This window comes from Corvus cornix, chromosome 8 (assembly GCF_000738735.6).
Source record: "Corvus cornix cornix isolate S_Up_H32 chromosome 8, ASM73873v5, whole genome shotgun sequence".
Lineage (NCBI taxonomy): Eukaryota > Metazoa > Chordata > Aves > Passeriformes > Corvidae > Corvus > Corvus cornix.
The window spans coordinates 5,450,755-5,466,714 of record NC_046338.1 but is presented as its reverse complement, the minus strand read 5'-3'; the positions used below and the strand labels follow the sequence as shown (position 1 = coordinate 5,466,714).

Sequence of the window (15,960 nt, the reverse complement as noted above, 5' to 3'; positions counted from 1 at the left end):
CTCTAAGAAGAAATGCAGTAGTTTGCAATTAGTTGTTGAATAGTCCAACATCTAATAGTTCAGGTTAAAAGCTCCACCAGTTCTGTTCTGGGCACTGTTCACTTTTGGGACATTTTCTCACACTGGGTAAGGATTGGTGTACTTTTACCATGGGAGGTTTTACTAAGTTACATCACTGATGGAATGTTCAGCTCAAAGAAATAATGAACCTGGTGCTGTTTTCCCTGTGATTTGCAAATGACCAAAACCAAAGTGGCAGAAAGAGACAATTCAGAACAAAATGCTCTGTTGAGTCACATGTGGAATATGAACTGTCCCCAATGCTGCTACTGTGATGCTGAAGCTGAATTACCCTGCACTGCTCCCAAATCCCACTCTGGCATTGGGCAGTTAAGAGTTAGAGAAAACTCAGACCAAAATATGATACACCCCCCCCTTTCAGACACCATGAAGTAATTAGTTCAGTAGTCCCAAATAAAAAAATTTAATCTTTCTATAGAAACAGTGCACTGTTTTACAAACGTGTTCATTTGGTTTCCAGTACAGCAAGTGTTACACAGAGTCCCCCCCCCTCGCCCCTCCCTGGGCCTTTTGTCCGGAAGGTAAGAACTGAAACACAAAAGGCACCAAGCAAGAACTTACTCTAACAGAACTTCAGTATGACAAGACAGAGCAGAAATGATTACAATGTTAAATATCACCCTACCAATCTGAACCATTATTTAAAATAATTAATTTCTTTAAAAACAAATTTGGTGTTCTCAGTAGTTATAAATCTGTAAAGGTTGAAATCAGCACTGCACACTGAATTCATGTACAATGGTTTGAAAAAACCTGCAGCCTTTTACACGTGGTTTGTACAGGTTTGTGTGTTCTTAAAAAAGTATCAAAACTGTAGAACTTTCATATATATTTACATTCGTCTGTTAGTTACAGTGTTATCACATACAGCCTTTCTCAGCTTTTTTTCTTCATGCACACAGTGCATGGATTTGTAGAAAGAGAGCTTCATACCTTACAACAATAATGGGATATCTCACTCATTTTGTCACTGCCTTAAAATCTAAAATTTGGAATAGAAGGATGCTTGATTACTTCTGTATTGTTTATGCAGGCCATGAGGCATTTGAGAGTATGAATTATATTTGTAATGCATACCAGGGCTTTGGACACTTCCTTCCTTCTCTTAGTCAAGAATCAGCTTCCCGCTCACATTACACTGTAAATTTATTCTAAAAGAAAGGAAAACAAAAGGAAAAAAACCCCCAAACCTACTCAGGCTGAGTTTCTTCTACTCACTCAAACACAAAAGCTTGGACTGACATAAAAACAGGGGAAGATTTCTCTAGGATTTGGTACAGTTCAGGGAGGTACTAGTCCGTTATGCAGTGGGAGGTAAGTGTATTCTCTTCCCACAGAATTCCCAGGAAATCCCATAGAATGAGATAAGAAAAACCAGGTGTTTCTTCTGCCAGGTGCAGGGTGACCCAGCCAAAGACACTGGTAAGGCTGGGAGTTTTTAACCTGCTCTGGGAGACCTGCCATGGGGCATCTTGTTCCACGGGCCAGACTTTGGAAGGGAATTGCTGCCCTTCAAAGAGTTCTTTGTGTGCCCACAGCAGCTCCTAAAATGGGGTTTTTTAATCAGTATGAGCAGGGAACAAGGGCAAGGAGGGAAGGAAGTGACTTTTATGTTATTCTCCTGATGAACCACAGAGAGCGCTCACTTGGGAGTGTGGAAACACATGGCTAAATCTTTGTTTCTGTTAATTCTGAACTGATTTGAGAGGTGCAAGATTGCCAGTGTGGAAAAGCATTTAGATTTACATTTAGAAACAAACAAGCAAAAACCAAATCAGATTTGTACCAAGCTGTAAAAAAGCAACAATACAACACAAAAACCCTAGGTGCTGTAGGAGTTTCTCCTGACTGAAATGCTGTAGGCAATAGCTCTCCAGTTAAATGCACTGCATGGATTCTTCATGGATAGACTGGAAAATGTAAAAGCAGCCCTTAAGAGCCAGAATGGAAATCAGGAGCTGTTTTTTATGGAGTGCTTCACTGGTCAGCTATCTTACACTACAGCTCTTTCTTACATAGTGTCTTTAGATTTCACAGCAAACTTCTCAAACATCCTGTAAAAATTCAATTATCCCTAATTTTCATAAATGTAGGCTAGTAGTTTTAAAATATATGTATATATTTTTATATATATGTATATATTTATATGTCTATATATCTATCTTGTCCAGATAGATATATACACAGATAATCTATGCACAGCAAGCCAAACATACAAAAAATAAATACTCTCACCCCTCTACTATATTTACAGAACAGATCTTATAATCCAGATTTTGTTAATAAATATTTCTAAACTGCCTGTACAGAATTTATTTTACTTATGTTGATGGATAGCCACAAAGCATATTCAACATATTTACAAAATATCTATAAATATAGTCTTAAAATAAAGCAATAGCTACTGAACCTTCAGCCTGGCTGGTTATGTACATTGAGTTAGTAGCTCAGCTGTTGCTTATTCACTATCACAAATGGGTAGTGCAACAAGTTAAAATGTGTATAAAAGATTATACATACAAAACTCTCACATCCTTTGGATGTTTGCAGTTCATTATAACTTTGTGGTTACCCTTCTGCAACATAAATAACGATCAAAAAGAAGAAGCAGGTTCTGTGATCCAAAGCAGATTTGTTCTGTGTTCAGTTGATTGGAGCAGCATCCTCATGGCAACCCATCATCTTCTAAGCTTAATGCTACACGCTGGGGAGGGAAAAAACACACTTTTGTGAACTCTGATACTGGTGCTAATTTGTATTTCTTGTTAAAACTCTCATGGCTGTCCCTACTGAATTGGTGACAAGTCTATTCTAGATAGCGATTTTTTTCTCCCCAAACGAGGTCACTTGCTCAGGTGTTACTAAAGAGGTGCTGGAAAATTTCCTGCCCTTGTATACTGGGTAAGGCTCCTTGTAAGGGATGGCACTTTCTCCAGTGGGGTCTTGTGTGGGACCTTTAGATGATATAGGACATTATCTGCCCACCTGCCTGCCCAGAGGAGCTGTATTGCCTTCACTCATTACTCTGGATCTTCCTGCTCTCTTCTGAAAATACAATGCAGTTATACCTGCCAATGCTCCTCTCCCCAGGGATGCTGCTCTGAGGGAGGATCCTTTTCCTTAACTTCTTACAGAACCTCACTCACTTCTCCTTGTGAGGAATGTGACTTTTCTTTAGACTGTTACTATGGAGAAAATATTCTCCCCGATTTGTAGAGAAACTCAATTTATCCTTACGATAGTTTAGACACTTGGTAGCAGCCTAAGCAGAGATATAGTGGAATCCAGTAGAGGATGAGTAATCACCTGTCCCATACTGAGGTTGCTCTTGAGGGAGCTTTACATTTGTCAGATTGGTACCTTGATTAGGACAATTACTCTTCCTTTGAACAGAGTATCTGATACAGAGCATTGTATTCTAAGATAACTGCATGGGCTGCATGGATGTTTATGCTTCTGCCTAATCAATGATACTAAAGAAGTTCTGGTTTTTGTCATTATGTGGCAAATAAGCAACACTAATCCAAATTCTGTATTGGAACTCTCAACAGAATTAATCTTCTCCATCAGCCATCTCCTCAGGTACTTACTGCTGGGTACACGTGTCCAATTTGGGCAGTTCGTCCAATATGGATTTCATCTTCATCTTCCTCTTCTGTTGTCTTCCTATAAACTGGATTATCAAAATTCATGCTTTTAGTATTCTTCCGTTTCCAGTTTCTCCAGATGAGGTATCCCCCCATGCACAGCAAGCCAATGACCACTGAGGAGAGGGGAAAGAAAGGGCTGTTAGGAAGGCATGGATCTGCTGGGATGTTCCCATGTTGGCAGCCATCCTCATAACATTTTCTCAAAGCTGGGCTACTTTTCCCCAATCCAACAGTTCCTCTTTCCCACTACACCTCTGAAAACTAGAAAAGTGTATTTACTGTGGTAAATGCACTCTTTTGGTATTGCACTTTGGTGTGATCTCCTTCAAAGGTTAAATCCAATCCGCTTACCCACAGGAATGACAATTCCAATCACAGCTGCTGTCACAGTTGAACCGAAGCCTTCATCATCATTTGCATCTGTAATTACAGAAGTGTTCTGATCATTTAACTCACTTTCTGGTTTTAAAGAATGTTTTCTGTTACTACCCGTGTTGTTCTGCCCATAAGAAAGCTTTTGCAATTAAAGAATTTACAAAAATGTTTCATAATAAAATTATTCAGGAGATGCTGAGCAGTGCACACAGATCTGGGCTGAGCTGAGCTCCTTCTCCTGAGGAATGAGGTCCCTGCAGTGCCGCTGCCTCGCAGGGGGACAGGGGCACCCCAGAGCTCGTGCCCAGTGAAGGGACACACGGGGTACAGGGCTGTCAGAGAAGCTCTGACCAGAAATGGGTGACTGTTGCAAGCACAAAAAAAGGAGGCCAGTTTTAAAAACATGACATTTAATGGAAATGCCATGCACGGATCAGGGCATGGTGAATAGCGCTCTTAAAAATCCACAGCAGAACACTTTCTAGTACTAACACAATTAATGATTTATTGAGCTGTCAGAAAAAGAATGTAGTTCAAAGCCATCTGCACAAATTCTCTGTTTAATTTTTTCCTTTTTTATTATTTACAGCTAAGGAATTAGTGAACACATCTATCCCTCATTGCTGCAGCCTGCCTCAGCATACAAGAATGGTTCCAAAATTCAATAGTGTACTTAGAAAAGAAGCAATTACAGGAAAATATAATTTAAAAAAATTCAATATACCTTTCAAGTTCTATACTTTAAAATGTTTGCTCTGAGATCTTATATAGGGGATCAGTATAGAAAATTTACTCTTGCTAAAATATCAGGAGTTGAGATAGGAGGAACTAACTACTTTTTCTTTTGATACACCAATTCATGCAACTTTTAAATACCTCCTTGTAGCAGGCTGTTGCATTACATAGTTGTTTACTTAATAACAAGCCAGACTGTTTCCAAAGTGGACAATAAAAGCACCTTACTTTCATGGCTTATTAAAAAGGTAATTATTGCATTTGAAAGAAACTTGCAGAAAGAGAACTGAATGCATTTTAGCCATGGGACTGTGCTTTCCCCACACAGCGCAGAGTGCACTGCAACACTGTTCTGCAGACAGAGGTGGTGTATTGCTGCTTTCCAGATGTAATGGAAACAGTGAAACATTTGGGGAAAAGAAACATTTTACTGTTTTTAAACATACATGTCTGTTTGAGGTCCTGCAGAGCAAAATCTTCTCTCTGGACTAGAATTTTTTTTTTGAACAGCAGTTCAGCCTTTCTGCTTTGCCTTGGCAGCAGGACCTGGAGGGATTGCCTGTTAGCTCTGAGATGCAGGCTGGTGTTCCATTGAGGAGAGCCTATTAGTGCTCTCCACTGGGATGCTTTTCTGATAAATAATGCAAAACTTCAAACCTGTGTCATGATGAGGCCACATTAACATGCCAAGCACGGCCACACAAAACAGAGGCAGCTTGTCTTGGGCTGTAGTGATTCCACGTGTCCAGCAGCACTAAAGCTGCACAGGGGGAATTTTTCACCCAGAACTTGTGCTGGATCACATAAATAATTAAACAACTAAAATAGGTGAAGCACCTGCAGAATCATCCATTCTACTGCCTGCAGCACTGAAGCTGGGATGAGCCAGTACTGGGCACAAGGCAAGGGCTGATGTGAACTCTCAGGGCCATTCATGTGCCTTGGATAAAAGTTCATATAAGTTCCTTAACATGCCAAGTGACTGGAATGACAGCGGCCATCATAATCCAGGTGCCTGCAGAGAGACGGGCTGATGTCTCCTGCTGTGCACCAGGATGTGCCTGCACCTGACCCCTCTGGAACTCAGACATTAGGTCAGGTGTCCCACCAGTGCATGAGGAGTTGTGACATAGAAGGAGGAAAGAGGAATCTCATTCTCTTACAGTGCTGTGATAAATTGCTGTTTCCAGTGGTCATCTCAGAATCTATCAGGATGGATGTGGTGGAAGGTAAATGAAGACTTGGGGTGGTGATTGTAGCTTCTGGTACAGCTTTGGGAACAACTTCAGTGGTGTCATTGGCACTGCCAGGTACAGCAGTGATGGTCGTGGTGCCGGCAGTGGTTGTGGAAACCACTACAGGAGCTGCAGTAGTTGAAAGATGTGAAAACCAAGAGCAACAAGGAAATTTGGTTAAAGCAAGTACACAAAGCAAATCACAAACGGTGACATATATCTGGGAAGGACTGTTTAATGAAGAGAAGCAGAAACCAAATTCCAATTCTATTTCCCAGGTAGTCAAACTATTGATAGTTCTCTGCCTAAAGCTACAGAAATGACTTCCTGAAGTCAAGCTTGATTTATTAATACTAACAAAAAAAAGCACTCTGTATTGAAGGTAGCTAAGAAGTTCACAAACTTGTGGTTTTTTTCAGAACTTCAGAAGATTGTGAATTTGTACCAAGAATTAGTGCTGGGCCCTAGTCCTTTTTCCCCCCCCCCCTTCCTGCTGTATCTTTTCCTGATTAAGTGTTCCAAAATAAGCAAGCTTTCAGCAAAGGACACCACAGTGCTGCTTTGCTCAGAGGGCAGCAAGGAGTGGAATACAGAAGCCGGTGTTTGTGTTTTCACCATCAGGAAATACGTTCACTGTAAATATGGTTTTGCTGGAATAGTGAAATGGAGATGTGACTGTATTTACCTTTGTAGCATTTTTTCATGTCAGGACCCAGCCACATATTGTCAGGACAGGCACAGGTGTACTTGGGGGAATGGGGAGAGATCTGAGGTGCAGGAAGACACAAGTAGTCACAGCCTCCATTTGGCTGGGAGCTGAGCTCACAGGAGTCTGGAGCTGTTCAAAGATGGAAGAAAAGACAAGTTTTTTTCCTAATTATTTATTTCTTGCCCTTGGCAAAGAAATATCAGGTCCTCTGAAAATTATCAGGCTGCCTATGCGTCTTTACAGTTTGTATGGTGGAGTGGAACATTACACAGTACTATAAAAACTTCCCAAATACATAATGAATGGGAAGCAACACAGTGACAAGAGTAACTCACTGGTATCAAAGATGCTAATTAAACAGCTATTAGCAAATTGCAGGTTCTTCAATAAATGCTGCTGCTGAATTAATTATGCAGGAACTTCAAACATTAGGCATTGATTTCCCATTATTACCTGTGCTTTCTCTCTCATCAAGAACCATCAGGGAGCATTTCATTTGCCAGCTCAAATAAACCTGATTCAGGGCCATGACATCCTGAGGACACCTCTTACCTTTGGGCTGCTTTAATTCATGAAACACCACGATGTCATGAGGGTTATTGAGATTCTCTGCCAGAATGGAGATGTCCAAGCCATTGAGCCTGTTTGCACTGAAGATCGCTTCATTCTCCAGGTCAGTCCAGAACACTCTGTCCTGCAGGGAATGCACAGATTCCTGACCTGGCCTGCTCAAATCCTGCTCGAGTTGGAGTAAACTCCAGCAGTCACAAAGTTAGTGCCCTGTGTTCCTACGTTGGGGCACCTTCGGTTCATGCTACTGCTGTCTGCAGCTTTTTTCTTTCTATTTTGGACAATGTTCAAAAGCCCAGCTCTCCTACAAGTTTACAAAGTGCTGTGTAATTTTGAGTAGCTCTGAGACTGAGGTGAGGGAGGAGAAATTTGGTAAGGTACAGACAAACTGCATCCATGTTGTTTCTGAACTGCTTTTTCTTTGTAAGCTGGGATAGATCATGAGCAAAGGGCCATACTCCATAGAAGAAACATTTGTTACCTTGCTGATTTTTTCCTCCTTTCCCAAGATAAGACCTGCATTAAACAGGTATCTATGAAGAGGCCAGTGCCTAGAGCACACCTGGAAGCTGAGCACCTTTTTTTTTTTTTTTTTTATTACTATCTTTTGCATGGCATACTATGGTTGAAGATACAAAATTACTGGTGAAAGAGGTACCCTGGAATTGCAATTACCAAACAGTATTTAATTGCTTGGTCATCTGTGTGTGCTGCTGCCTGCTAAACCCATGTGTATTTCCATAAGGAAAGCCACACTGCTGGACAACCAAGGGCAGCTTAGCAAAAGCAAAAAGGTTGTCTGTTATTCTACCCAGCTATTCAGACCAGAGAGGGGAAATAATCTAAGAGATCCTTCCAAATGCTGCTGCTGGGGATAGCACTAAAGAGCAACAATGACTTGGAGAAACCCATGCCCAAAGTTAGATGCCCAGATATTACCCACTTCACATAGGAGGAATAAGGGATTTAAGGATAAGGATTTTCCCGAGCCAAAAGCCAGCTGGACCTTTCTCTGCTTTACCTGACCTACAGAGAGTGCCAAAGTTGAAGCCTTTGTTCCCCGGATCATTTAATACACTGATGCTGCAGTTAGGTAAAAGCATGACATAACACATTGCTCTTGATTAAGGGCTTTAAAAACCAGTTTCCCTGCTGAAGCCACACCAGGTTTATCGGTTTCTATAGCAGCGACCGCCCTCACTGAGCTCTCTGGGCTGTGCAAAAGGCAGAGCTTTTAATCAAGAACAACTCTGGGACCTCTTACAGGCTCCAGTCTGTTCTGCATCCATTTTCCACTCTTACCTCAAACACTGCCAAGCCAAAAGGATGGCTCAGATCATCCACAGAGGAGATCAGAACTTTTCTGTTGCTGCCATTGAAATCAATGCAGGACAGTGAATGCAATTTGGAGTCTACCCAGTAGAGACGCTGATTCAGCAAATCTGGAAAGTAAAACACAATGAAGCAAAATGACACACAGCTCCTGCAACTCTTTTGCTCTTGCCCAGCATGTTTTTCCTGCTGGCAGCATGACTAATCTCTTTATTATTGGGCTTCTCTTTTTTTTTTTTAACACTAGTTCTGATTTTGAATCAGTGCCCAGATATGCTGGGATAAGACCCTATAAATAAGATTAAAAAGGAGGAACATTCTGCTGTGTGTGTGTGGGGGGAATGCCTGACTGACAGCCTTGTACAGTGAGGTTCTTTTGTTACCAGGAGCAGCAGGGCAGCAGTAGTTTGGGCTTCCCAGATTCCCTCCATCAGTGCCTGGGTGAGAAGCTTCATCCCTCCCAAAGTTGTTCAGGCCTTGGCCTCTTGCTGGAAAACAACTACTGAGATTCCAATGAAACAGCTCTCTAAAGGAGCTGTGAGATTCACATGTTTTCAGTGAAAAAGAATCCTGGGCCCAGAAACCCTTCTTGTGCTGCAGGCTGGGGGAATCTGCTGGTGGAGACAGTCCTACCACAGCCAGCCAGGTTTGGGGAGGGTGCAGATAAGGGTGGGAGGAAAGGATCCAATGTTATTTGGAATGCTAAGCACTGCATTTCTCTTTCTGGAGCAAATTCACTCATTTTGGATGGGATTCACTGAACAGAATGCAAGTGGATGAGAGCCAAGAAACAAGTTATATAATTAAACAAGTCATTAATTAATTTCTTAATTACTAAATGAGAACATTATTTATTCACAGCAGTAGCACTTCAGCAGTATGTAATGGCAGCAGCATTTCCTCCTACATCCTTGGCACAGCCAGAATTTTCAAAGCCAAGCAGAGAACCTCACATCTGCATGGTGTTAAACACACACAGCTCCAGAGCAGGATGTTCCCTGCTGCTCCATGAAACCTCCTTTCCACTCTGCTGCTTGGTGTGGCTGTGAGAACCACCACAGCCCTCTGGTGGGTTCCATTTGCCCTGAGCAGCTGGGTAGGCAGGGAATGGTGACAGAGAATGGGTTCTGAAGGCCCTGTCCCTTTCTCTGATATACTGTGCATCATTCATCTGTCCAGTGCAGGATCCTGACACTGCTCCTGAGACAGCCCGAAGTACAGAGACACTTAACACCAAGGATTCTGATGCTTTCTGGACTTCCAAAGGGTTGTCACAGCTCTGCATCCTCCCCCAAAATTTCCCTTTCCCTTAAGGCACAATGACAAACAACTCAAGGCTCCTGCAGTATGAGGTTCTGACTGCAGCAAGACTTCCTGTTTGTGCTACTGAAATAAAAGAACTCATGTTTGCGAGCAGTAGTGACAGACCAGTTTAGGATTTGTGTGTGCAGGTGCCTTTGCATATTTACCATTTTGTTTTCCTATTTAACCATAAAACCAGCTTTCCTTCAGCCCCCGTGGGTGCTGTAGCTCTGACCTGGGCACTTACCAAGTGTGATGCCGTTTGGCCACTCGATGTTGTCTGTGACCAGCACCTGCCGCCCCACGCCGTTCAGACCGGCCTTCTCGATCTTGGCTTTGTCTCCCCAGTCAGACCAATACATGAACCTGAGAGAGGCAGAGGTAAGAAAACACTAACCTGGACTTGGTTAAGAAACCTGCACTGCTGATTGCAGTAGGAGGTGCACTAAGGTTCTCTCCTTATTACAGCAAAGCTCTCAGCCACTTCAGTTAATTCTGCTGGTGGAGCTGCATGCAGTTCTCCCACTGGGTAATCTGCCACAAAACTGGCACCAGAATGCAGAATCTCACCCCAGTTAACTAACCCCTGCAAACTCTCCTGCTGTGTCTGTTAGGTACCTAGCATTCACTCATCCAAATAGCCCAAACACAAGTCAGACAGACTTCATTTCCCAGGACAGCCTCTGTGTGGGGGGCAGCTCAGGCCCATTGAACACATGACCTGGCTATGAATTTCAGAACTGTTTTTAACAACAGGGACCTTGCCAAGGGTTAGTTGAAGCATCTCCACAGTTCCACTGCAGGGTATATCTTAAAGGGCATCTGAAGTCTTGGTGAGATGAAAACTACCCCAAGTTTGTCAGAGGGGCAAAAAGTCAACCGGAATGTCTGTTGGCAAAGGGGTGTTCGTGGTGTTCACACCTACCTCTGTGTGGGATCCACAGCGATGGCTCTGGGCTCACTGAGGTCACTGTTGAAAAGTGTCCTCCTCCTGCTTCCATCTGCAGTGGCCACTGAGATGGTCTTGTTTCCAGAGTCTGTCCAGTAGATGTTCTTATGGACCCAGTCAATGGCCAGTCCCTCAGGGGAGTTGAGCTGGCTGTCGATCAGGATCACCTGCTCGGCTGTGTCGCTCGCTTTGTCGATGTAGGCGCTGCAGGGACAGGGGGTCACAGGGCTCACACACAGCTCCCAGAGGCTGGGCCCCGTGGGCAGCGTGGCTGACACAGGAACCCTTATGGTGCTCCTGCAACCTTCTGCTTTCTCCTGCTGCTGTATGGCAGCAGCAGCATTTCCACAGTAGGGAACTGTCCTTTCATTGTTCTGTTTCCTGCTATAACTGCACAATTCAGGAAAACATTTGACTTCAGGCATGTTAACTTCAACAGCATTGATTTGTGGGATTTATGGACATTAAAAATATAATCTTCAGGGCTCTGCTGAACAGAGTTGAGCTTAGCATGCAATAAATGTACTTAAATGTACTGCAGAATTAGGAGCTGTGTAGCTAATTATGATTCATCAAAGGAATTCATGAAGCTGCATTAATTTGGCAAGTGATTTCACTAGATATAAAGAATATGTTCACTAAATATTAGTGGCAGCCTCAAAATCTTTCAAAACAATAATGAAAGGCAGCAGACTCCACATGGACGTTTCATAAATAACTGAAATGTTGCTCCTACAACCACACAGGCTGATTCTGCTCTCAATATCAATTCTGCTGAGTGAGCTGAAATCCAGTTATTCTGAGTTTGCATGAGTGTTTGTAGAAGCTTAGTCTGGCTCTTAGAATAACTCAGTACATCTTAAAACAGTTATAAAACAGCAGGAAGTTTCTGCCCCCTGCCCCAAACATTTGAAATCATAAGATGCTTTGCATCCTCTGTTCATTGCCCATCCTGCCTTTGCTCATGGAATGAGCTCATGGAATTGTATGGGAGCTGAGCTCTCCAGTATCAGATTAGAACCTTGGAACTGAAGTGTCTAAACCCAGGAGTTCCTGACAGTTTTACAGTCTGCAGTCAGGGCTGGAATGGCCATGCAGAGTCAGCGAGGATGACCAGCATGCTGCTGCATCTTCCCTACAAGAATGGTTTTGGTTTGTCTCTGACCCAGCACTGAAGGAATGGTACATCAGGGCTCTCTGGGAGTCCAGCAGTGCTCCCAAGATTACAGTATTCCAGCTCTAAATGCACAGCTCCAGGCCAGTTAATCCCTTGCCAGTGGGACAATTGTGTTCCATAACATGTGTTCCATAGGTACATAAATTCCCATCTGTGCCTGCACAGGACGGAAAGCCAAGAGGCTCCGGCAGCTTCCACAATGGAAGGGCTCAAGTACAGGTGACATTTCAATTCTCCCAGTAACTAAATATTGTAAAAGATCTTCTGACACCCCAAAGGGGACATCACCTCAACAGGACAGGATCTAGAAAGGCAAGTGAGGTGAGCATTATGAAAGATGGCATCTCTTGCCAGCAATTACCTCCTGTACTACTGTGTTCACCTTGCTATAGCCTGTTGACCACAGACTGCTTGTTCCCAGGGACTCCCAGCATCCCAGGACATTTGCTGTTGGAGAGCTGCAGGAGCGCTGCAGGAGCAGTGTCTTGGATAATTCTCTGTGTACGAACTCAGCCCTTGCCCAGTGAGAGACCCGGTGAGAGCTGACAGCTTTCTTCTGAACCATCCCCCCACTTTCAGAGCCCCACAGGCCCCTCAGGGTACCTGCCCAGCTACTGGTGGTCAATACCCAGCACAGTCTGGGCAGATATCCCTGCCAGTGGTGCAGGAGCTACCAGAGCCTGCAGAAACCCTGGCCTGGCTCCCATGTGCTGATACCAATCAGCCCATGCCTGATCATTAGCTAAAATCCAGAGCAAACCACTGCAGAAGCTGCAATAGCTGTGCAAATCAGAATATACACGGGGGATTTTCAGCACATAAATTAAATGCTTCTTTGGCTAAGCACACTCACAAGCCCCAGCACATAATAACTGTGATGGATGCCATAAAAACAGCTGAAGGAGGAGTGAGAATGAGTTACAGAACATGCACTGTGGTCAGCTGCTCTGAATTTAAATCCAGTCTACCAGAGACTACAGTGGGCAGCAGATTGTGTCTGTATTGCTGCCTCCTTGCTCCCACCATTTGCCTCCTTTGTGCATCCAGATGCCAGGTCCTTTGTGGCTTCCCATATAACACTCACAGTGCAGAAGCAGCCTCGGCCCTGCTTTGCAGTATCCATGGTTCAGTAAACAAGAGCCTACATTTAACTGCAGGAGTGCAGCAGGATCTGGCATTGATGAAAAGTCACCCTGTATTATCAAGGAGATAACTGCATGAGCCCCTGATGTCTTTATCAATTCCTAAAAATGATTACCAAGTCTGGGCCACAACAGGTAATCCCTGTCAGGGCAGAAAAGCCCTCAGGTGCCCTGTACCCTGCACTGTTCTCTGGAATGCTTTAGGGGGTACAGATGGAATGCAGCTTTGGGAAGGGACCAACACACACGTCCTTCTCTTGCCCCTTCCTTACCTGTAGATTTTTCGGTAGAACAAATCACACCAATATATTCTGTTTGTTGACACCTCCACATCCAACGCCACCACGTTCTTCAGCATGGGAATGATGCGGGAGTAGTCCCTTTTCACCAGGTCTATCTTACGGACCTCATGGCGATTGGTGAAGATCAGGTATGGGCTCTTGCCTACCACAGAAAATCAGCACATTTGTCACTTCAGCAGCTGTCCCAAGGGCTGGATTCAACTTCCATTTCTTGAACAACAGTGGAACTATCAGTCACTGATAGCTGTGCTTGTACAGAAGCTTTACACCACACTGGAAGCAAGTGGAAACTTGCTCCAGAGGCAGGGCTGTCACATGCAGGCACCTCTGTGGTCCCTGGACACATGCTGCTTCTTGGACTGCCTGTTCTGCTAAGGCACAAGCAAAACTCCCGGGAATGTACTCATCTTCAATTTCCCATTTCAGTGCAAAATCCTGGGTCAGATTTTGGTGACTTACAGCTGGGAGGGTGGAGGGGTGTCAAAGCTACCCTGTTTTAATCGGGATGTTTTCTTTCTTTCAATACTACTACCACTAAATGTTTTTGCTGCACTGTTTTCAATAACACCTGTCAAGAGACTTTCTTTTCTAGTTTCAGCTTCAAACAGCCAAGCAGTGACTGCAATCTTGCTCTGTACACTGTTAAAATATTCTGATCTGCATGATCAGTAGTTCTTGCCTAGAGACGCATCTGCTATCGCTGCAGCAGCTCTGTGCTGCTCGCAGTGAAATGTCTTTGCTTGCTTTGCGTGTTTCCTTTCGTTTCCGTTCCCCTGCCTCAGCCCTGTGAGTGTGTTTTCTTATCGGAGTGTGCTGTAGAGCAAGCAGAGTTTTAGTGCCTGTGGCGTTGTCTTACCTACAGCTTTGCAGTTCTTGGACAGGGTGTCCATCTCGTATCCTTCGTAGCACTCACATTTGTAGTCTCCCTTGTAATTAATGCAGATCTGGCTACAAGCGTCTGGATTCTCACATTCATCTATGTCTGAAAGGAGTGTTTGAAACCCATCAATAACTTGAAATCAAACCATCTGTGATGGAGCAATGCTCAAGTGAATATAATCACGTCTCTCTATGGTGAAACACAAGGGACTGCTGTTTGCATGTCAATTACCTCCACACGTTTTTTTATCCAGAAGCTTGTATCCAGGCGGGCATTCGCACTCGTAACCGATCTTCAAGTCTTTGCATATGTGTGAGCAGCCACCGTTGTTCATCGAGCATTCATTAACACCTGCAGGGGATACACAGATCACCTATGACAAACAGGGGCTTCTAGCTGTGAGATTGAATAAAATGAAGAGATTTCCTCAGAAATTTTCCTATTTCTATCAGTTTTGGTACTGGCCCTATAGAGCACAAGTGCCTTAACAGATAAGAAGCCTCCACTGCATCACTTTCTTGCTCTTTATTATTCCAAACCAACTCTGTGGGATCATTTGGACTCAAAGCTAGTGGCTGAATGAATGGGGAGCCCTGGGGATACAGCGTATGTGAGTCTCTGCATCTCATCCCATCAGAGAGCTGCTGCTTTGAGCTGTTCTGCCACATGTGAGAAACTTCCAAGGGACTGGAGGGCTCTCTCCAGGATACTCCTTCTTCCCCATGCGCTGGTTCATGTTGACTTTTCTGAACAGTCTCTCTGCACTTTAATAATTCATGCTGGGGGACTCTCATCTCCCAGGGGCCAGCTGTTTTGAAATACTGTACTATTTTCCCATCTAGCTTCAAGGAATGATCTATGTGAAAAATTCCAGAAAACACCGAAGTGCAGTCTGTCAGAGATACTCCATTAGCACTGAGATACAGTCCTCCCACAAACACGTCCCCCACAACAGTCTTTGCTGGCAGCCCCCAGTGAGCAATTTATGAAGCAACAGCCCCCATCCTCTCCTGGGGCCTTTTCTAATCCAAGGCCACCTCTCTGATCCTGCTCTCAAGTGCAGAAAGGAAGAACAGAATAAATGGATCCTTGTAAGTAGAACTGAATGAGAGGTTGGGGAAAGCTGGTTTCCTGTCAGAAAAAAACATTTCTTCTTGTTGTAATTGACTTACAAAAGGTAAAGAGAAAGTTCTCTCCTTAAGGAAGACTGCTGAACAGGAGCTGCGGGATTTCAGGGATAGTGGACTCACCAGAACAAGGAAAACAGATTTGCTCCAATCTATAATGCAATTTAAAGGCAAATTTTTCATTTATCTTTTACTTCTTGCTTCCTTGCACACTGCAGGTGAGCAGCACAGCAGAGCCATTAAACCGTTGCTCTTGGAAGAAAATGGAAACAACCACAACCCAATTAAGTCAGTAAGACTGGGAAAATACCATGCCAGAAGGAATCCATCTCAGCTCTGGGATGCTTTCACCTTCCTAGCAGGTACATATAGAGATAGCAATACGTAATTAATA

The 15,960-nt window shown here is 43.7% G+C and overlaps 1 protein-coding gene across 3 annotated transcripts in view; it reads right to left on the bottom strand.

Moving 5' to 3' along the window:
• Positions 1-468: 468 nt before the first annotated feature.
• LRP8 (LDL receptor related protein 8) overlaps positions 469-15,960 on the bottom strand; it is a 174,218-nt gene continuing 158,726 nt past the window's right edge. For all 3 annotated transcript variants that reach the window (XM_039556172.1, XM_039556171.1, XM_010408814.4), the window contains 12 exons: positions 14,671-14,790; positions 14,416-14,541; positions 13,530-13,701; positions 10,915-11,142; positions 10,237-10,355; positions 8,658-8,797; positions 7,338-7,479; positions 6,762-6,914; positions 6,005-6,205; positions 4,083-4,151; positions 3,672-3,844; positions 469-2,785 (listed from right to left, as the gene is read on the bottom strand). In XM_039556172.1, coding sequence (XP_039412106.1) covers positions 2,747-2,785; positions 3,672-3,844; positions 4,083-4,151; positions 6,005-6,205; positions 6,762-6,914; positions 7,338-7,479; positions 8,658-8,797; positions 10,237-10,355; positions 10,915-11,142; positions 13,530-13,701; positions 14,416-14,541; positions 14,671-14,790 — 1,682 coding nt within the window. In that variant the 3' untranslated portion in view covers positions 469-2,746. The remainder of the gene's footprint in view (positions 2,786-3,671; positions 3,845-4,082; positions 4,152-6,004; positions 6,206-6,761; positions 6,915-7,337; positions 7,480-8,657; positions 8,798-10,236; positions 10,356-10,914; positions 11,143-13,529; positions 13,702-14,415; positions 14,542-14,670; positions 14,791-15,960) is intronic.